Raw genomic sequence first — 21,979 nt, 5'->3', positions numbered from 1 at the left:
ACCCACCGAAATACACACATCTAATTTAACTTTTACTGTAAAAAATTTGAAAGGATTTTTAAAATTTTGCTTTTGAAATTATTTGGCCAAGAGTAACACAATTAATTTATGGCTGGCTCTGATTTCTCGGCAAACATCAGGCATGTTCAGGAATTCTTGGGAAGTGAGAAAAATCCAACCTACAAATTGTTTTCAAAAGTAATAACATTTTTATGAAGACTAAATTTAACAATTAATGAAGTTGACAAGATGTTCCACTTTGTAGAAATTTAATTACATACTTATAAATTTTGATTTTGCAGTTTTCTTTTCATATTTTAGAGCCAATAAATTTTTTTAGGCCTCAAACACTTTCATAAACTCCTGAAAAGCTTGTTGGCCCCAGGCACTGTGCCCGTCATCTGCGGACTAAAACAGCCTCAATGGCGGGCATGAGCATTTGGACCCTTTCCCCAGAAGGACCAGAAATGATAACCATGACGTCAGCTCTCAGGCCCTATAGGAACTTGAGATGCCTTTGGGAACACACCAGCTGTTCCTGTGTTTAGGTTATTGTTTTGTACTCTGGTTCACTGAAAAGTGGTGATTGACATAGAATAAATATGTTCACAACCAAAATATTATTTCCCCAAGCCTTCTGGATAAATGAGGCTCAAGCAGCACACGTAATCCTTCCTCGCCAACCGCCCTCCCCGGGTGTCTGCTCTCCTGCCCTCACATAGGACGCCCATCGAGTCCTGATGCTGGCCAGGACAGGGCTCACACCTAAGCAATCCACGTGCCCTGGCTCTCAGATGGATTAATTTGGATAGGAAATTCCAGATCCAATTTCAACAACTAGTCATTTCTCCTGTTAGAAAAACGTTTAAGGGAGTGGCGAAAAGACTTTTTGGAGACAGATCATCAGTGAGAATAATTGAAAACAGCATACCGTTCTCATGAAAAAGCAGTGTGTCTTGGTACTATCACAGAAGCCTCTCCCCAGTGCCCACGTACAAACTAAAACATCCCTAGAACACTTCCCACAGGCCACAGGGCCGCCGCACAGCCTCAGGTGGTCAAGTCCCGAGACTTGAGCTTATGGGTCAAAGAGGCCAGTCAGACTGCTGGCCAGCCACGTGGTCTGGTCCCAGCTGATGGCCAGGAAGGACTCTGCTCCTCTCTGCATGCCTCAGGAGCAGCCAGGGAGAAGAGCCATCACCATCTACTCACTTCTTAGCTCCTGGCCTCCAGGGTGCAGCCAGTGGGCTTGGTTAGATATTCACGGGGCCACGCTTCCCTAGCAGGGAGGGGTGGCTGCACTGACAGCTGATGTAGCTGGTAAACCCATTTCTCCACAGGACGTGAGTGGGCAGGTCAGGCTGAGCTGGCCTACCTCAGACCCGGAGAGGAAACTGGGATTAGGCCGTTATGCTTTGGTCTGGCCTGGCTGTAGGCTCCAACCCAGCTTTGTCAGAAAGGCACTTCATTGGGAATACTGAGCATGGGATCAGCCACCTGGTTTTCTAGTAGTCGATGTTCCTTGTGTGCAAGAACCCCAGAGAGGAGGAAGGAAGCAGGGAAGGGACTCAGGCACCCACAGCTCATCACTCCAACACTCACCAGGTTTGACCTTGGGGTTTGGGGGCCCAAGACCTGTATACTTTGTGTTCCCATTGCCAATATCCCTTCTTCTTGAGGCTTCCTGACTCTAGGTCCTATGTGCTTTCCACACCCTGTGTTGCTTCTCTAAGGAACCACGCAGACTCAGCTCAGCCATGGCGACTGCACTTCCCTTCACGTGGAACGTTCCGGCTACAGCTCTGCGGAGAGTGTAAATATGGTCTTTATAGAGATGAGGTCGGGCGCTACTCCACTCAGAGCCTTGGTGCTGCTGAGTTAGTGTTGGCCTGGTACTCTGGGCAATGCTGCCTTTTCAGAAGAGGAGCCAAGAGAAATACTGGCTGGGCACTTTGCACTGTTCCGAAGGGAGAGCCCTGCCCACTGCACTCCGAAAATGCAGTTTCATTGACAAAAAAGATTTCCATTCTTCATTTCAGTTTATCTTTGGGGGTCTCTCCACTGAAGCTGTGACTTTTTAAATGTGCTTTGTGGAAAACATCTACCAGTAAGTAAATCCTCGTACATTTAGTCTTGCAAATTCAAAAGCAAACACAGTAACTTGCTTGTGTGTACGTGATAGCGGGTAGGTGGGGAGTGGACAATGTCAAAACCAGCAGCTTTCATCCAGCATGGGAAGGAACGAGAGAACCCGCACGGGCACCTGCCCTGGCTGGCCTCACGCTGGTGCTCCTGTACCCTAAGGCCCCCAGAACCGGCGGGTTCATTCCCCCTGTGTACAAAAGAAGAGACTGAGGCTCAAGGAGCTTCCCAAGGACACACGGTGAGGCGACAAGGCCACCAAGATTTGAGCCGAGGGCTCCTGACTCCTGTATTTACCTCGGTTACAGATTTCTCATCAAAGTAGGACATTTTGAATCAGCCATTTTAATGGAGCCACAGGATAATCTTACAGCTGCACTTTCTGCTCCTCGATCATTTTACTGCTGCCAGTTTTCCATGCTAAGGAGTCTGTCTGACTCATTTTCATCCATAATTTAATTTTCTGACCTTTGCCGCTGGTGCCTTTAATGTAAGAAAAGGGCGTGTTTCAGCGCAGGAGGTTTGCTAGCGTCCTGCTCTAAAAGGTTTCCGAGGGAAAACTGTCTGGAAATGTGGTTGCTGCTGATAGAAGCTGATGGGTTCTGAGTATCATGCCAAGTGCAGAGCACAGGGGACATGGAGAATTTTTTTGTAACGAGAAAATACTAAATACCTCTTTACTAGTTTATTCCTACTCCATGATTCTAGAGAGGATGTCATACCTAAAAGCCTTAAAGGGAAGAACTGCCTGATTTGCCCTAAAGATTAAAAAAAGAAATTCTACATTATTAAAAGATACTAAAATAGTTGAAAATAGGCAAAGGACACCAAAAGGTAAGCAAAGTACAAAAATAAATCACCAATAAAGATTTTGGAAACGTATTCATACCTTGACAAATAAGTGTAAATTTTTATTTTTTATACCTGGCTGACTGGCAAAGATTAAAAATAGTCCTAGGGACACAGAGATTAAGTCAGCCTGGGCCCCCCACCCTGGAGTTCACTCAGGTTGGGGAAAAAGAAGAGAGCTTTAGACTGTGAGCTCTGGACCATCCAGACCACCTGGGTTCTAACACTGGATCTGTCCCTTATAAGCTAAGTGACCTCAGAGGTGTCACCTAATGTCCCCATACTCCCATTTCCTCATCTGTCAAATGGGTGACTACTAGCTACCTCACGTTTTAAAACACTTGCCTTTTTTTTTTTTTTTTAAGATTATTTATTAGAGAGAAAGAGAGTGTGCACAAGCAGGAAGAGGGGCAGAGGGGGAGGGAGATGGAGGGGCAAAGAATCTAGCAGACTCCACACTGAGTGTGGAGCGTGACACAGGGCTCAATCTCACAACCCCGAGATCATGACCTGAGCTGAAACCAAGAGTTAGACACAACCAACTGAGCCCCCCAGGTGCCCCTAAAACACCTGCTTTTAAAAAGACCCCTTGGGACACCTGGGTGACTCAGTTGCTTAAACGTCTGCCTTTGGCTCAGGTCATAATCTCAGGGTCCTGGGACTGAGCCCTGCATTAGGCTCCCTGCTCAGCAGGGAGTCTGCTTGTCCCTCTCCCTCTGCCCCTCTACCCCCTAGCTCGTGCTATTTCTCTCTCTCTCAAATAAATAAATAAAATCTTAAAAAAAAAAAAAAGCTCTTTGTAGAAATGTCAATGGTAAAGCTGAAACAACTCATGGCACCCACAAAAGCAACTCAGGCTGGGAGTCTGAGACGGACCCCCCCCCCCACTCTCCCAGTGGGCCAGACTGTCCCTCTGAGAACCCCACCAGAGTCCCATAGCAACCCTGCAGTAAGAGGGCTGGCTGCTCGTTTTCGGGGACGGGGATGTTTTGCAGGTCTCTGCCGGACCTTCTTGTCACCAGCATTCCCATCAAACAGCCTCTCCTGTGCTTCTGACTTGGGAAAGAGCTGGGAGCCCTCCCACGCCTGTTGCGCGCTCTGCTCCAGCTGTCGGGGACAGACTGACTCTCTGCCTCGGTCCCTGGGGCTAGGGGCTGAACACAAGCAAAACCTTTTTCTCTTTCCTGAATGCTCTTCCTGGAGGTCCGGCCTCCCCTTCCCCAGGATGGAAGAGGCACAAGGCAAAAAGGGAAGCAGCTGCTTGTGCCACATCTCCCAGGCTGGTGCTGGGGGTCCTGACCCATCCCTTGAGGGTGAAGAGGGCTAGTGAACAGGTAAATGGGTGAGAAGCTCTCCCTGGAGGATGAAGAAGGAGAACCCTGGGTTAACTGTCAGTGGTAAACACCTATGCAGACCTTTCTTCGGGGTGCTTTATTAGGCACTGGGGGCAGAGAGGGGTGATCAAGACCACTCCTGCCCTTCCATTAGGTTCCTGGTGGGGATGCTCAAACACAGTGCAAGGGCTCAGGAGAAGCCCACCCAAGCTGCCTAGCAAAACCCCAAAAACCCAAACTTTTCTCATTTAACCAACATGTACGGACTAAACAAGCCCAACTACAATCAGGAATGACTTTGAGAAGTTTGATCTACAGGGAAAAAGCTAAGTACACCTGCCACTGATGCCCCTTCCTGACATGCAGAAGAGAAAGGGCAGGAATGCACAGGAATTCAAGTTCAAAGAAGGCTGGTGAGGTCAGCTTGCCCTTGCTGGGCATCAGAGCAGCCCCCATCCTGCCCTAGGCTTCCACTACCCAGCGCAGGACCTGCCAGGGCTGGGGCTCAATAAATAGTTAGGGTCAACATATACATTCATAGAAAGAACAACATGGAACTTTCTTAGCACTTTTGGTCTTAACCATTCTTGGTTTGAGGAGTATTTTGAAGAGAAGCTGAAGCAAATTGTGGCAATTTTATTTTTTTTTAAATAATGTAGTTCAATGGCTAGGTCCTGAAACACTTCTGAAGGTTCCTGAAATCAATAAGGAAGAACCTAGCTTCTCTGGACCTTGGAGACTCCAGTTTCAACCTTCTTGCTGATGAGACCGACATCCAGGAAACCGCCAAGAGAGGTGGGGTAGGGGTGGTGAGAGGCTTACGGTAGCTGCTCAGATTCCACAGCAGCACCTGTTCCTTCTGACTGGGCTGCCCAAGCTCAGTGAAGTCCCAGAAAATCACAGAATCCATCTGGTCTCAGTTTCAGAAGAGAGCCACGGACCGGAAGGCTTCCTAGACATCATCCTTCAAGTCCGAAGACCTGCTTACAGAACAGTGACCTCAGAGCTCTGAGTATCTGGCCCTAAATGGGCTTCCTTTGGAAAATATACAAATTGGGCTGAATAGGACTGGTCCCCCTCAAAAAAGCTGTTTGGAGGCCAGTGTCTGAATCAAAAATATCCTGAAACCTCTGGCTACGTGGCCAAATTCTGGACATTGCTTGGGCACTGTGACTCCGTGGAAGTTCATCACTAAAGACTGCAATTGTCCCTGAGCACTGTCACTGAAAAGACAAGCGTGGAGTCAGAACAGAGGTGGCGTGGGCCAACCTCAGCCCTCGGGACTCAGGAGAGCAGTAACCCATCTCCCTGCCTGGGGCGGAGCTGATCCATACTGTGACCCTTACTGCGGCATGTTGATAGGCACATCTCTTTGCATAATATGACCAACCTAAAAGATAAATCACTCTAGGAACTCCACAGAAATGATCTCAGCAATCCCTACAACCTTGGGTGAGGTACCTATGATCTCCCTTCTACAAACCAGGAAAACTGAGAGTTTGCAGAGGTAAGGAAGCTTGCCCAAATCACACTGATGGAGTCAGAGCTAAAAGTGGGCCAGGAATCCAGGCAACCTGACTGCTCGCCCTGGACTCTTGCCTTTCTATCATGTTATTTCTCAAACTTAGAAAACTAAAATCCCCTCTCACTGCAGGCCTGTGGCTCCCAGCTGGAGCTCTGCTGGGGGTTGTGCCTGCCTGGGGGTGCAGCCAGGGGGGTGGAAGGGGCAGGCAAGAGTGGGACTCCATGTCCACGCCACAGGGAGGTCTGTGACGTGCACACATCTGTGTCCCCAGGCCCATGGAGAGACTGCCTGCAGGCCCTGGAGGATGGCCATGATACCAGCTCCATCTACCTGGTGAAGCCAGAGAACACCAACCGCCTCATGCAGGTGTGGTGTGACCAGAGACACGACCCTGGGGGCTGGACTGTCATCCAGAGGCGTCTGGACGGCTCTGTCAACTTCTTCAGGAACTGGGAGACCTATAAGGTGAGGACCCTGGGCCTGTCTGCGCTGCCCACAAGGTGACTGGGCCACCCCAAGAACCTGACAACCAGTGAGAGAGCCACTTGGGGGGAAGGGGCATGCTGACCTGTCAGGGCCTTTGTGGCCCCATGCAAGAAACACTTGGGTGAGAAAGACACTGACAGGGTCATTTTTGCAAACCCACCAGGGATGGTGGGGAGCAGGAGCCCCTTCCCTGCTTGCCCCTGGCAACTGCTGCAAGATACGGCTTAGGTGTGCAGACCACACCGTGGACAAGGTGGGAATTTTGAAATGCTGGTGTGGGGTGGCCCCTCACCCCAGCCCGGGTGTGGGGAGCATCCTACTCCCAGCTGGGGCTTCCGGGGGAAGACCTATTCTCGCAGCCCAAAAGGGGCAGGTCCCAAGGGTCTGTTGTAGGAAACTGCAGGAATACTCGGGCCCTAGTTCCCAGGAAGTTGAGTGCTCATCCTGGTGGTAGGAAAGGCTGCTGGGCTCAGCCATAAACTGCCCCCTTCCTCTAGACAGAGCGGTACTAAGGATGGCAAGAGCAGCTTGGTTCACCAAATGCCACCATGCACCATGCCAAGTGTTTCCATCTATTACCTGCTTTAGTTTCACACCAATCCGAGCACTGGGACATACGAGTATGGACCCAGGTTACAGATGAAAAGAGGAAAAAACTCGCTCGGGGCTACACAGCTACGAGGTGGCAGAGCAGTGAGCCAAGGCCTCTGACGCCAAAGCTCACAAACTACCCTGGCCATGACGTTCACACGTGGCTTTGCATGGCCCCTTCCTGTCCTGGCTGCTCCCAACCTACCTCCCGCCCAACCTGTGTCCTTGCTTTCTTCTCTTTCTCTTCTGCTCCCTAACTGAGAGGCTCCGGAAGACCCGCTCCTTCACCCCTCCCTCCTCCTGCCCATATCATTTTTCTCAGAGGCAGCAGAGCACAGTTGTTAAGACTGGGTTCCTGGTTCAAATCCTGGCTCACCCACAGGCTCTCTGTGACCCTGGGCCTCTGTGCACCTCGGTTCGCCCGTTCTAGGGAGGATAATAATAGTACCTAGCTCTTAAGAGTTGGCACAAGGATTAATAAAATAACCTATGTAAAATCCCGAGAACAGTGCCAATATACCGTACTGGCTCACTAAATACTAGCTGTTATTATCATTAATGAGCCCATCTATTTTGAAGACTTTGAGTGCCACCACCTGGCTGATGATTCCTTAAACTACACATAAAAACAATAACAAAACCACTGAATTTAGACCTAGGAAGGAGCCCGGGTGGATGTGGCACGCACTTGTCACAGCCCATTCCTGTCTGGTGCAGGGAGCTTACACGAGACCCTCACACACAGCTCATTCCCAGACAGGGACACGGACGCTCAGAGAAGGGAAGGACTTGTCCACGGAACTCCTGTTGCACGCCTACTGTGTGCGGGGCTCTCAGCTGACTTCATTACATGCGTTCCTACAACAACACCGTAGGGAAGGCACCACAGTGTCCTGTGTTCACACAGAACCTGGCACACAGTAGGCACTCTTTAAAGCGTCTTGAATGATGCATGTTGGAGGCTCAGACGGGCAACGTGACTCATCAAGTCACAGCCAAGTACAGAAGCGGGGATTTGAACCCACGCCTACCTTATGCCCTGCCCATTTCCAGTCTCCTCTGTCCAGGGCTGGGCATCCAACAGTGGGGCCCTGCTGGCTGAGGGCACTGCATACTCCTCACGAATGCTCTCCTCTGTTTTCCCCAGCAAGGGTTTGGGAACATTGATGGCGAGTACTGGCTGGGCCTGGAGAACATCTACTGGCTGACGAACCAAGGCAACTACAAACTGCTGGTGACCATGGAGGACTGGTCTGGCCGCAAAGTCTTTGCAGAGTACGCCAGCTTCCGCCTGGAGCCCGAGAGCGAGTACTATAAGCTGAGGCTGGGGCGCTACCACGGCAACGCTGGGGACTCCTTCACTTGGCACAACGGCAAGCAGTTCACCACCCTGGACAGAGACCACGATGTCTACACAGGTAGGACCCAGTACAGGGCACGGAAAAGAGGTCAGCCAAAGCCAGAGCTTCTGACTCAAGGCCTGAGAACAGGAAGGTCCCAGGGCCCAGCGGCCTGACCCTGTTCCTACTCCCTAAAGGTCCACTCCTCTGCCCACAGACCCCCTTCACAAAAGTTGGGTCAGAGTGGCATTTACAAAAAGGGAAAGGGAAAGAGGTGTACAGATTACACATCTGTGGGCCACTCTGGGCCAAGCGCTCACGTCACTTCTCTGCCTGAGGCATCAGGTGTCACGGCCACATACCTGGGTGACAATGCTGGCCCTGCCAGCCACCAGTCATGTGTCCTTGGACGATGCTGCCTAATCTCTCTGAGCCTCATTTCCACATCCGGAAATTAGGACAAGGCATACCTGGCGGGGTGGTGAGAAGGTCAGAGACAAAGTACCTCAAGTGCTTTGTCTGGGACTTGGCAAATAGGGCTCAGCCCAAGTGGGCTGTCTTTTTTTTTTTAATTTGACAGAGAGAGAGGGAACATAAGCAGGGGGAGTGGGAGAGGGAGAAGCAGGCTTCCCGCTGAGCAGGGAGCCCGATGTGGGGCTCGATTCCAGGACCCTGGGATCATGACCTGAGCCGAAGGCAGACGCCCAACGACTGAGCCACCCAGGTGCCCCTCAAGTGGGCTGTCTTTGTGGTCACTATTATTAGCATGTACTGCTAACGAAGTGCAGTAAGGGAGCTACCAAGACAGGTAGGAGACACGAAGTGATTTGTCCAGGGTCACATGCCTCAAAGCCAGGTCTTTACTAAGAAGACTCTATTAAATAAAAAACAAGGAAGAAAGCAGAAAATTTTAAGAGGCACAGATATAGTCCATCCCTGAGTCCAGATGTCAGCCTCGCCCCACAGTGAAGCCTCTCGAGGCCCCCCACCCAGTTTCCTGACATGAGGGCCTCTGGGCCCTAGCTGCCTGGCAAAGCCAGTGAGGCGCTGCTCCTGCCTGAGGGGCCAACCCTACCTCCAGGCCAAGGCTGTCTGTTCTCATGGGCAAACCTGGCCCCCTCCCTGCCCCCTCCATTTAGTCCTGGTCTGCAGGCTACTACCTCCTCTTTAAGGACTGTCCTAGGGACTACCTGCTCTTGAGGCAAGCTCAGCTACCTACATATGGAGGAGGGAGGGCCTCACTCCAGGTCCCCACGGCAGCCATGCTCTAGCAGACTGTTCTCACCACACTGGGGGACATTCAGACACCTGTCTTCTGACTGGCCCCGAAGGGGCCCCCGAGGAAGCAGTATGTTTTCTTCGGCCAGGGCTGTCAAGGCTTCCAGGAAGAGCAGGGCAGGAAGATGACCCTCAGAGCTGGTCAGATTCTGGGGACACAGGGCCGGTACAGCATTTCTTGAGGGCCATCATGGAGAGCAGGGAGAAGACTATCAGGCCTGTGGGGCAGCACAATCAGTGGACGGCAAGGAAGTGAGCTCCTTGTCCTTGGAGTCCTGCAGAGCAAGCTCAGGCTTCCACTCACATGGAAGGCTGGCCATGGCATGCCAAGGGCTCTTTCTGCTCTGCAAATCCAGCACCGCCATTTGGTCCTTATGGCCTCAAGTGATGGCGTAGAGGAGCCTGAGAAAAATTCTGGGAACACCTGGGCTGCAGAGGCTCTGGGTGCCTGAGCGGAGTCTCCCTTGAGCTTCTGCCTCGGCCAGCCTGCTGCCTCCTCACGTTATTGCAAGGCCTCAGCTGGAGCAGGGCCATCAGCTCCATTGGGCCCCAACCCCCAAGCCTGCTTGAGGCAGCATTTCCCTGAGTGGGGGGTCCCCTTCCCAGGCCTGCTCAGGAAACTGGGGACCCCCTCTTTTAACTAAGAGCAGCCCAAGCAGCCAGAGGCTCCTCCTCCTCGTCCTTCTGGAGAAGGCCAATATCCCTGCACGCCTGCTTGCACCTTGCCCACACTTTTACTGGTGTTCCGAACTGCTTGTCCTTGGCAGCAAAATCCAGCCTGATGTGACAGTGCCAAAAGTTTTATGAAAATATCCTTCTTTTGTGAAATCATAAAAAAATATTTGGCTGGAATACAGGCTGGGAGGAATAGAGGAGCATTTCATCTTAAACACTTCCTTTGTCATTCTCTAAAAACTCTTGATCCAACAGTTGCGACTCTTAAAAAATACCTAAGAACCCAGTGGCCTCTCCCCCACCCACCCCAGATCATTCTGCTTCCTATTCAAACCCCCCCAGGCGCTTCCCCTGCACAAGCCCTGGGCTAACTGCTTAACTGTGTGCCCTCGTTCCATCCCCACAGCAGTCCTATGGGGGAGGCACCATGCTTAGGACAGTTCAGTGGCTCTGCGAGTTGCTGGTCACAAGGCAGAGGCTCAGAGGTTAGAGCAAACCTGAAGCCCAGCCCACCTCTCGAGCATTCCTGTTCCAAATGCCCCCCCCCCCCACCAGAGAGGGCCCCACTAAAGTGCCCGAGCAAATGACGGACTCGGATAAAACTGCCTCCTCCCTGTGACCTCTTCCCTTGTCTCCTGCAGGAAACTGTGCCCACTACCAGAAAGGAGGCTGGTGGTATAATGCCTGCGCCCATTCCAACCTCAACGGGGTCTGGTACCGCGGGGGCCATTACCGGAGCCGCTACCAGGACGGAGTCTACTGGGCTGAGTTCAGAGGAGGCTCTTACTCGCTCAAGAAAGTGGTGATGATGATTCGGCCCAACCCCAACACCTTCCACTAAGTCAGTGGGGTCCCCTCCTGACCTCTCGTGGCCGTCGCCAGGAGCCTGCCCCGGCCACGCTGGCCCCAGCACCAGGAGCAACTCCCCATCAGTTCACCAGGGGGCCGGGAGAACGGGGCCACTGGATTCTGTTTTCCCAAGTCACTGCAGCAGATAATGGAATGGAATCGACACAGTATTCTCTGTCCCTGTTGCTTTTCTTCCTATCAGAGATCCCTTCAGGTTTCCACACAGCACAGGACTACAGACAAATCCTTCGTCAAGGAAATTAAATCCCAATAACAAAACACGACTGCACAATACCTTCATAATACACGTGTGTGAGCCGACCTTATGCACGCGTGTGTATACCACATATATATGCACTTAGATATATACCACGGGTACTATATCTAGATACATATATAGGTTTGATTATATACCTAAAAACACATACATTCAATTCTCAGATGTTGACATTGTTACCAACAGCTTTGCTCTTACGAGAAAAGCGTCATATTCATTGTGCTCCTTGAGCCTAAGAGCCAATCACAGACTGTGTAGCTCCAATTCAAAGAATAATCCTTGGTGTCCACGTGCCGGGATTCTTTCAGGAGTGTCTACACACTCTTCGCTCACATGGGGGCTCCCTCCTTCCTCATTAAAGAGCCCCTTTTGGCACCTGATCAAATTTCAGAATTCCCCCTCCCTCTCCATCTCTAGACTTCCCCACATTCTCAGGACTTTTCCACCATCCATCATGCATCTATCCATCCATCCATCCATCCATCCATCCACCTGCTCCTCATCCAACACTATTCAGGAAGTACCTTCCGTGTGTCAGTCCTTGGCCACTCACTGCGGTTCCAGGCACCTTCTCTGCTCTTCTGTACACCTTCCTACCCACTCCTTACCTTTTCTGTCGTATCATCCTTTCTTTCCAGGCAAGATTCCTTAGCCTCTGAGTAGAAAACAGTGTGGGCTCCAGGTTTCTGGTCAGGAAAGGGAAGGCCAGGCCCGACAGCTAACTCCCGGCCACATAGATAATGTATTCGCAGTTTTGTATGTTCCATTCACACTTTAGCCTCCAAGTCATTTTAACCGTCACAGAAATAATAACCTACCTTGCCCAGGAGATATTCAACTGAAGAGAAGTCATCACCTGATCGTTGGGGCCCCCGAATGGCTACAGACCAAAGGTCCCATGCTCTCAGGCCGACTAGAGTCCGCATCTCGTCCCCAAACGACACTTCTCTGGAGAACAGGTTCCACAAAAATGACAACTGGCCACTTCTCATGAGCTCCTGAATAGCCAGGAGCTATTCCCCAGACCTCGTGGCTGGTGCGCTGCAGCGTGTGGCTTTCTGAGTCCTGTTGGCCATGAAGTGTCAGACTCAGTACTGCCGGGACTCTTGCCAAGCAGGGAGCAAGAGATGAGTCAAGAAGGTGAGACTGCCCCGGTGGGCGTGTGAATGGGGGTGTGCGAGATGTTGGCACGTTTGGTACTGTCCATGTCTGGGTGTGTGCCTATTACCTCAGCGTTCTCACAAAGTGTACCATGTAGCATGTTTTGTGTATATAAAAGGGAGGGTTTTTTTTTAATATATTCCCAGATTATCCTTGTAATGACCCAAATCTGCAATAAAAGCCATCAGTGCTATTTGGACGTATCTACACTGTGTGTTATTGTTTTAGGATGCCTTCCTGGGACCTCCTATATCAGAGCCTTTTTGAGTAAAACCAGGAATAGAGTCAGCATCAGGGACATACACCAAAATCACTTAAATCACACTCTCCCTATCTTTGGTTTCCACCTACACCATTCAGGAGTCCCAAATGCAAATCCCAAAACAGCACCTTGAAGGCTCTCTGGGGCTTCACCTCCTTACATCCAGCCATGTCTCCACTGAACATCCTAGAAGCACCTCCTAGACAGTGCAACAAACCCCTGAAACGCCTTCCCCCAGGTCTGGGCCCACTTCAACAAAAGGCACCATTTATCAATTGCTCAGGTCAAAAACAAGGACTTCTCCCCCTGCCTTGCCAAGGCCAATCCATCCATCCATCCACGGAAGCCCTCTTCTCTGCCTTTGTGTCTCCTCTCCCCTCAACTACTATAACAGGTTCCCCAAAGACCAGGAGCCCTGCACCTCTGTCTCCCTCATTCCAATCCAACTTCCATACTAGCTGCCAGAAAAACAAATCTGTGGGCTGGGAAGTCATCTCTAGGCATAACAGGAAAACCCCAAAATCAAAAAGGAAAAGACTAAGGGATATGACTAAAGAAAACCCCAAATTTTCTGCCCTCTGAAAAATGAAACATGACTGAGATTGAAGGCAAATGTCAAACAAGAAAAATACGGGGTTAATATTCATGCTATACTAAGAACTCTCTCAAATTAAGAAGAAATATACAAATGCTGTGATAGAAAACTTTGTAAAGTATACAAACTCATTAGAACACAAATGGCCAGTAAACAAGAAAAGATGCCAACCTCAGTAATAACCAGAGAGGGACATTAAATCAAGCACAAACCATCACATGGTGCCTATCAGATTGGTAAAGATGAAAACATCTCCATGTTGACAAGTGGTGAAATATGTACTCTGTGTGCGCAAGTACAAATTGATTCCATATATTTGAAGAGCAGCTTGGCAATGTGGGTACCAAATGTGGGTATATGTACGCATCAAAATTTAAAAACACTTATCCCTTTGGACCCAGCAATCCCTCTTCTCAGTGGCCAAGTAATACTGCCACATGAGAGCTGTTTTTAGCAAAGATGCAGTGGGGGAGAGACAGATGTTTATTACAGCCTACTATGTGCTTGGAATTAGACTTCATGTTTTCTTATGTAACCTTCACAGCAGCCCTGTGAAGAAGGGACTGTTCTCACTTCACAGGAGAGGAGAAAATGAGGCTCGCAGTCAGACTGCTGGTAGGAATGCTCTAGCAGCAGTTAATCCGGAAGGTGCTGAGCGTCAGGCCCTAAGTAAGAGTTCTCAACTCCCTTCTCCCAAACCTCTAGTCGGTTGTTGGGGTCATCAGTTGTTGTGTGCTATTTGGTGAGAATATCTCGACCTTGGCCCGCATCACAGCCAGGCCTCCTCACACACCTCGAGTGCAGTGTCCAGGACATAAGGATTGATGGTAAAGGAAAACAGGGTCCATCCAGCCTTACTGGTCACTGGTCTTGGATCCAAAACCCAAAGCAAAGAGTTCTGGAAAGCCATGCTAGACAATGTGGAGCAACCCTTTTTCTAAACTAGTTGGGACTCAAACAAAAGCAGGCCACGATACCAGCTGTTTCTCCCAACCCCCACCCCAAAACCCGAACCTGAATTAAACCACACCCCGGCTATATGGAAGGAGAGGAAGGAACAAACCCATCAGATGTGTGGAACTAGCTCTCCTTGGTGTAAAATGGGGGTTTGACCAAGAGCATCCGAAGAGAATGGAGGGGGGCAGGGGGCTCAAGTGCAATGCGCCTTAGTGTCTGGTGTGTGGCTCCACCGTCCAGCAAATGCAGCCAGTTGGCACCCTGAAGTCTGCTCAACTCAGACCGACACCACTCCCTTCTCTCCCATCCCAGCCAGTGGCCTTTTAAGGCCTGCAGTCATAGGAGCGCTACTGTCACTAAGGTCTCCATGGTGAAGGCACCCACAGACCTCAAGGAAGTCAGAGAAACCCAGACTTTCTCCTACCCCAGGTAAGCCCCCACATTCCAGTTTGGGCCAATACCTTGGTCGCTGGGGGCCACTAACCTGCTGGGCTTATGTGGGGAGCAAGGCAGGAAGACAGTGATGTTCTCCAAGCAAGTGACACTGAGCAGGACCCCCTCCCCCAAATCTTGCCCATTTGAGCAAGACTGAAAAAGACACCTTTGAACTACTGAAAACAATGGTCATGGGAGTCTAGGATGCTTGCACTCTACAGATGCTTTTTGGGAGCTCCAAGGTCCTCCCTAATCTCCGGAGACCACTTCATCTGTTATATGCAATCTTGTAAAGACTCTGGGTCATAGTAAGACAAAAGCAGACAACTGGAATAAACACAAAGGGGACGTCTTAAGTGTAGCAAAATGTTAAAAAAGCACTCTTTCTGCCTCGGTTTTATCTGAGACACCAAAGCTAAGGGCAAAATAAAAGCTGCCAAGTGTCCCATATTCTAGAGCAGGGTGCAGGACCATCCCTATGGGAGGGTGGCCCCAAACGGATTCTACATTAGCTGATCACCCATCTGTAGCCTGTGTAAGAAGTGCAGAAAAAATATCCTGGGGTAGGGGGGAATGAGGGGTCTTTACGATATGCTCCCCGGCCACCACCACCACAGGACAGGTGGGTGCTCCCCCTCAATCAAGGGAGAGGGACTTCGAGGGACTGTCCCAAATGAGTGGCAAAGGCCAGCACTGGCACTATCAGCAGACTCACGGCTCGAGTCCCCAGGTCTGTGGCAGAGAGAAATGAGAGCACACCAGAGCAGATGCCAGGCCCACAGAGGGACACCGCGGAGGCAAGGATATGGCCTCCTAGGAAGTGGAGGGCAGCCTGGAGGGTGGGGTGGAGGGCAGTGCAGGGGGGCCCAGGAGCCAAGGAAGGAGCTGTAAGTGGTGAGGTGGAGGTGGGGTATCACCCCATCACGGCGGCTGAGTCCGAGGTGCCCAGAAGGGAACCTGTCCAGCAGCAGCCGCCGCCGAAGAGCACAGGTGCTTGAGCATCTGGTATGCCCACAGGGCACGAGCTCTGAATGACAACTGGATGGGCCACATAAGATGGGCCTTGACCCCTCCTTTTTCCCTCTCCCCTGGTCCAACCCCAAGGCTGACAAACCTTGGTGGACAAGCGGGAGGCAGGAGGGCTGTGGGGTCCTGTGACAGCGCTGACTGTGGGCCCTCCCTCACCCCAGGCCTCTGAGTCTGGTCGGGCTTTACAAGTCCAGACATCTGATTGCTACGCCGGGCTGTCTGCGGTGACCGGGTGGTTAGAACAGATGCAGCTTTTTCATACCTAACAGCAGAAAGACGAAGAGGCTTGCTAAGCTTTCAGCGTCGACTGGGAAAAGAGCTAGTCCACAGGGTAGGCTGGAAAGGACACTGGGGAAAAAATTAAGTTGGTTTCTTCTTATACCTGACTGAGTCCAGCTCATTTAATAAGCTGGTTACATAAGGACACGAGGTATCTCCCAGAGTCCATGAGCAGGGACGCAGCTGGGCCTCACGAGGGCCAGGAACCAGAAACTGCCTGGAAAGCCTTCAAGAGGCAAGGCAGGAGCTTTCCCAGATTCTCCTCCTTCTTTTCCTTTTCCCTTGCTTGCAGGTCTCTCTGTTTCTCATTGTGCATCCATCTGCTTTTCCTAGCATGGAATTCCTGAGCTCACATGTCCTCCTGGTCTCAGTGCCAACAAAGACTTACAAGCACCCTCCCTTCCAGTGCTCACTCCCGGCCAGAGGCTCCGACTGGCCCGCTCGGGCTGGGTGTCCACTTCAATCCTATCAACTCTGGTTGGAATGAACACTGCTGCTGGAGTTCAGTGCTGCGGGGGGCAGTTGGGGGTGGTTCCCAGGTTCCTAGGAGGAGTCTCAGCCTGGATCTATATCCAAGAAGGTGTCTACATGTACTTCAGCTGCTGTTCATTCCCCTCCTCTCAGAGACTGCATTTTGCTGCCTGGGTGGATTCTGTCCCACGACCCGTTAGATGGTGTCTATTCCTCAGCACCGCCCCCGCCACTCCTGCTGTACCCCACAAAAGCACACCCAACCCTCCAGGCCCTGCTGGGTCACTAAATGTGACACCTGGCTAGGCCCAGATGGGCTCTTCCTGCCCTTCCTGGATTCACTGAGTTTCTCAATAGTCTCTGGATATCGGAGGCAATAAGGTCCCTACTGCTGGAGTGTTCCTGGCAGTGTTTTGCTCTGGATTACACTCACGCCATCTGCCATCTACGGGGCGCTGTCTGTGTGCCAGGTACCACGCGTGTCTCCTTAAATCTCATAACAGACCTATGAGGTGGGTCTTCTAGTTATCTTCCCTTTGACAGAATAGAAATCAGGGCTTGGAGATGTAAGTGACTTGCCCGAGAACACGCAGCCTGAGCTTTACCCTCTAAAGCCCAGGATTTGCACTCCTACTTCTGCAGCATTAGATCACTGTCTGCAAGGGCAGAATGAAACGACCAAGGCCCCTCTCTCACCCTGTGATCAACCCCTACACATCTGAGAAACGTGGTGGCCTCCTGCCCGCAGCAGCAGTTATGTGAGCTAGCCCGCCAGCCCATGTGTGTGGAAGTAACTGGATGGACAGTAGGTCCCCAGATGTCAGGAAGCCAGGGCTGTTTACCAGGGCTCTGCCAGGGCTAAAGTCTGGGCCGTCCCCGTCTTGCTTCCACTTGTCCTCCTACCGACTGACTCAGCCCCACCCTTTGGCAGTCCCAGTGTCACCCTGTGTGCCAATTCTGCCTGGTCCAAGCCCTGGGCCACATCATCTGGTAGCTGGGTCCCCGTCTGCCGTCTCCATGCCTTCAGGCCTGGAGCTTCCTTACATAGTGTCTCTCAGATCCAGAGGCAAGCCTGACCCAGACCTAATCTTGGATTCTGCCACTTGTGGATACAATGCCTTGGTACCAACCATCACCGAGACATTCAAGTATCCCCGTCTCTCCTGACATGGGGCAGCCTGGGGCAGGTCCGCCCACACAGGAGAACCCAGACACAGATAACCCCTGTCCTCTGTGCGGCCTTCCTGAAGTAACTTCCACATGTGGCAGCTCCCAGGTGGACAGGCCATCTGGCTATCCCATCCCCTGTTCACCACTGGTCATGATAAATCTGGCTCTATGGGCTGGTCAAGGGGTGCTCCTTCCCCCCGTTTCAGCATGTGCACCCTCTGGAGACTGAGGGACATCTCCCGAGAGGAGAAGAGAGCTCCTTGGGCAGGGTGGATGTGCCATTTGCCCTGACCCTTAGGGAGCTGGCAGTGGTCCAGAGCCTGGAAGGGTAATGTAGAGGCATGGAATCAGAATTCCCTTCCAGAGCCATGTGATGACAGAGGCCAACACCCTCATCAGCTCCAAGAGGGAAAAGAATAAGAAGCAGCACAAAGCCTCCTTGAAGCCCAGAATGCTGACCAAGCCCCAGACAAGTGTGCGGGCACAGATTTCTGTCAGCCTCCTCTCCAGCGGGACCCAACAGCAAGGCAGCCCTTCTTCATGGCTCAGGGCAGCGTGGGGCCGTGCTGGGGACACAGGAGAGAGATTAAGGACAGACGTAGCTGTTCAGGACACAGAGGAGGGAGCAGAGGGCGGCCGAGCAGTTGGGTGGGAGGCCTGCAGGCCTGGCTGCCTGAGCCCGGGCGCAGGAGAGCCCAGGGAGCACGTGTCTGAAGTAGAAAAGCAGCTTCTCTGCCAAGAGCACAAAGGATTGGCGGGTAGAGAAATGTGTATTAAAACAAGATGCCACCTTTCACCTGACATTTTCTCATAAATAAAAAGGGGCCAGTAGGACCTAGTGCTGATGAGAGCGGAGCCGACAGGCACGCTCACACTCTCGGCCAAGTGGAACTGCCACCTTTCAGAGGGCGCTTCCTCAGGAGCTACCGGAGAGAAGTCACAGATAGGCCGTCCAGCAATTCCTCTTCGCGCACTCAGTGTTCCGGAAATACTCCGCAGGTGAGTGAAGACACACCGGTAAAGCTGTTCTCCACCACACTTTCAATCGGAGGGAGAGCGCAGAAGCCACCTGCCTGCTCGTCAGTCGGCACACAGCTGAACGGACCAGCACGCGCCCAGGCCCAACTCAGCGAACCACGCACGTGCCTGCCACGGGTGCCACGGAGCCACCGGACAGAGGAAGAAGTTCTCTATGTGCTGCCACCAAACAACATTTATGACTCTTTACATGGAACAAAATGTAAGGTGCAAAACAAAATGAATAAAATGTCCCCATTTTGGTTAAAAAGCACAATATTATTTGCATCCTTCCCCCCACACACATACACACATGCACATACATTAGCGTATGGGGATTAAAATGTCTGGACGCATACACACTGTTAATTGTGGTTGCTTCTGGGGAGTAGGCAAGAAAGAAAGGGATTTTCACTTCTTACTTCACAGACTTCTTTTTAGTGTGAGTTTTACAACAAACAATGTGTTACTTTTATCATCTAAAAAGTTTCTAAGGGAATGAGTGGGTACTGAAGGCCCCTCCCCAGCACAGCTTTCTGGGTGGCCACACAGAATGGACGTCTTCCAGTTTCCTGAGCAGCCATTCCTGGACCTCTGAAAGTCTGCACACATTACCCTCTAAAGCTCAACATACACTTGAGTATGGAACTACAGCCTTTCCGAGGGTAACTTTCTAGGCCCTTCTCAGGCACCCTTCTTCCTTACAGAACTGCAAGAATTCATTAGCTCTCAGAGTGGCAACCACCCCCTCTTGTCCTACAGGATTTCCTCTCCTCAAAATTAGCTTCTGAGACAGACCTAGCACTTCCTGCTGCCCTAGAGATCAATCTTACAGTCTTTTGTGTGCTCATTTTACAGTTGGGGTAACAAAGTAATAAATGTGGGGTAGTGATCAAGGTTGTGAGATGTGTTAGTTGTCCATTGCTATGTGACAGATTTCTCCCCAAACTCAGTAGCTTACTTATGTATTATTACTTTACAGCTTCCCTGGGTCAGGAAGTTGAGGATATCTCAGCTGAGTGCCTGGCTCAAGAAGTCTCAAGTTCTCAGTCAAGTCATGGGCTGAGGCTGTGGTCTTATCTGAAGACTCCACTGAGGTGGATTCTGTTTCCAAACTCACGTCGTGGCTGGCAGGCCTCAATCCCTTGAGGGGGGGACTGACAAACACAAGGCAGCTGGATTCCCCCAGAATCCAAGAGACAGGACGAGATCCAAGACACAGAGAGAGAGCAAGCCCCTCACATTGAAGGCATAGTCTTTTAATAATCTGATCTCAGAATGGATGTCCCATTATTTCTGTCATATTCTACTTGTTAGGAACAAGTGAGTATGTTCTGCCCATGCTCAAGGGGAAGGGATTACATAAGGACAGGAATACCGGGGTTCAGAGAGCACTAGGGCCATCTTACAAGCTATCAACCACTCAGAATCTTTCAGATTCTCGGTATCAATTGTACTAACTCTCCCTTCAAATCAGCAAGGAGACATACAAGGCGCTTAGTCCTGAGGATAGAGAAACTCACCAGCCCTTCCCCCACCCCCAACCTTTGTCCTACTTAGGGCTCGCTGACCCGGGAGGGGGGTGGCCCTCAGTCCCCCATCTCAAGCCTCCACTCCACACAGGAGGGTCTCCAGAGACATTCTTCTCAATCCACTGTCCGGGTTTCCCCAGAGGGTGAAGGCCTTTTACAGGGAAATGCAGCACATTCTGAGGTTTCTGGCCCGGCACTGGGTCAGACCGGGTTGGGCACTGCTCACTGTTAGAAGTGGCACCGCAAAGTGGTGAGACCTTTAACATGAGTCCTGTTTGGCTTCTGCAGCTGTGAAATAAGTTAAAAATAGTGCCTCCCTCAGAGGAAGGAGCATTGGGAGGACTGAATGAGATAATTCTCATAAAGTGCTCAGTGCAGTGCCGGTCACGTGGGAGAGAATAACCAAGGAGTTGTCATTATCACTATTGCGAGCTTCTGATTAGAAATCTGGACATGAAAGGTCAAAGCAAAGCAGTCATCCTGATGAGTACACGGATTCTCATCTGAAAACACACTTTCTCTTGCACAAAGTGGGTTATGCTCTTACTTCCTTTTGGGGATCAGACACAACTTCTTGATGCAGAGAAATGCAGATTGCAAGTCCCCCCTGAGTCGCAGAAGGGACAAAGGTGACAAGGTGCTCAGCTCTGTGCAGCAGAGCAAATGTCTCCCCTATATGCTTTCCTCCTGCACTGTTTCTCTCCAAGGAGATAGGGGCACTAGACGGAGGATGCGTGAGTTAAGGCTGGGTGAAGCCCCAGCCAGAGCAAGAGATGTTGAGTTGCACTTGGTATCCGCCTCGCATATGACATTGGCTAAGTCATATGTCAAATTTCTCACTCACAAAATGGGGGTTTTAATAACATCCACTGGCTTTTTGTAAAAATGGAACACGACTGTGAAGTCCCAGAGAAATGTGAATTTTAAGGTAACAAATCTTCAGACTGTAAAAGTAAAGGCAAAATTCTCTTCTGGAAGGGAGAGATTTAAGACAATATGCAGCTGTCCATTCTAGAAAATAATGGAAAAGGTTTCCTTCATTTGGGATGGTAGTTGTCTTTGCGATTCTTCTGTTGACTAAGAAGCATGTCTGAGATGGGTCAGAGGGCAGCTTTTCCCTGCCTGCTGGGCCTCAGAGAGGATGGATGCCTCAATATGAGGAAAGGGAAACTTGATCAAAGGCTCTGCTTGGCTAGGAAAGGGAGGGCAACAGGTCGGCCCTGAAGCATGTGGCCATCAGGCAAAGAGGAGAAAGGGCATGGCCCAGGAGCTCCAGGAGCAGGCATTCCAGAATGCAAGCTTAAGCTTTTCTTTGTGGCACTGACATCCCTGATCTATCCTAAACTGTGCTTCCCTAGGGGAGGAAGGAGGAGGCTGGCTCCACATAGGTCCAGCTACAAGGACTAGGTAGGAAAGGCAGAGATGCTGGAAGGAGGGATCAGAGATTTGGAGCCAGACAGCCAGCTGAGGCACCATGCAACCACCAGGATGGATCTGTGGAACAAGTGAGTATTCCTTGGGGATCCTTAGAAACACGTGGGATGGAGAACTAAAAACAAAAAAGTCTGGATTTCCTGCATGTAGAATGGAAATTTTTCAGTTGGGCATTAAAGGAAAGGATTGCCCTTAATGCTGGCGAACCTGGGGACAGCTGGATAACAATGTGGTCACCCCAAACTGTGAGCCAGTGGACTTGATCCTGGGGTGGTGGTGGCCACTCTGATC

General features: G+C 51.0%; 2 protein-coding genes across 10 annotated transcripts in view; one reads left to right on the top strand and one right to left on the bottom strand.

Annotated features, from left to right (window-relative positions):
* The window catches only part of ANGPTL2 (angiopoietin like 2), a 38,035-nt gene extending 22,443 nt beyond the window's left edge, over positions 1-15,592 (top strand). Inside the window, exons 3-5 of the mRNA XM_032418865.1 lie at positions 6,122-6,315; positions 8,075-8,345; positions 10,862-15,592. Coding sequence (XP_032274756.1) covers positions 6,122-6,315; positions 8,075-8,345; positions 10,862-11,061 — 665 coding nt within the window. The 3' untranslated portion in view covers positions 11,062-15,592. The remainder of the gene's footprint in view (positions 1-6,121; positions 6,316-8,074; positions 8,346-10,861) is intronic.
* Positions 1-21,979, bottom strand: part of RALGPS1 (Ral GEF with PH domain and SH3 binding motif 1) — a 275,705-nt gene that overhangs the window by 122,071 nt on the left and 131,655 nt on the right. The window lies entirely within an intron of this gene.

The sequence above is a fragment of the Phoca vitulina genome, unplaced genomic scaffold, assembly GCF_004348235.1.
Source record: "Phoca vitulina isolate PV1807 unplaced genomic scaffold, GSC_HSeal_1.0 scaffold21, whole genome shotgun sequence".
Classification (NCBI taxonomy): Eukaryota; Metazoa; Chordata; class Mammalia; order Carnivora; family Phocidae; genus Phoca; species Phoca vitulina.
The sequence above is the reverse complement of the archived record's forward strand: the minus strand, read 5'-3'. Positions and strand labels throughout refer to the sequence as shown.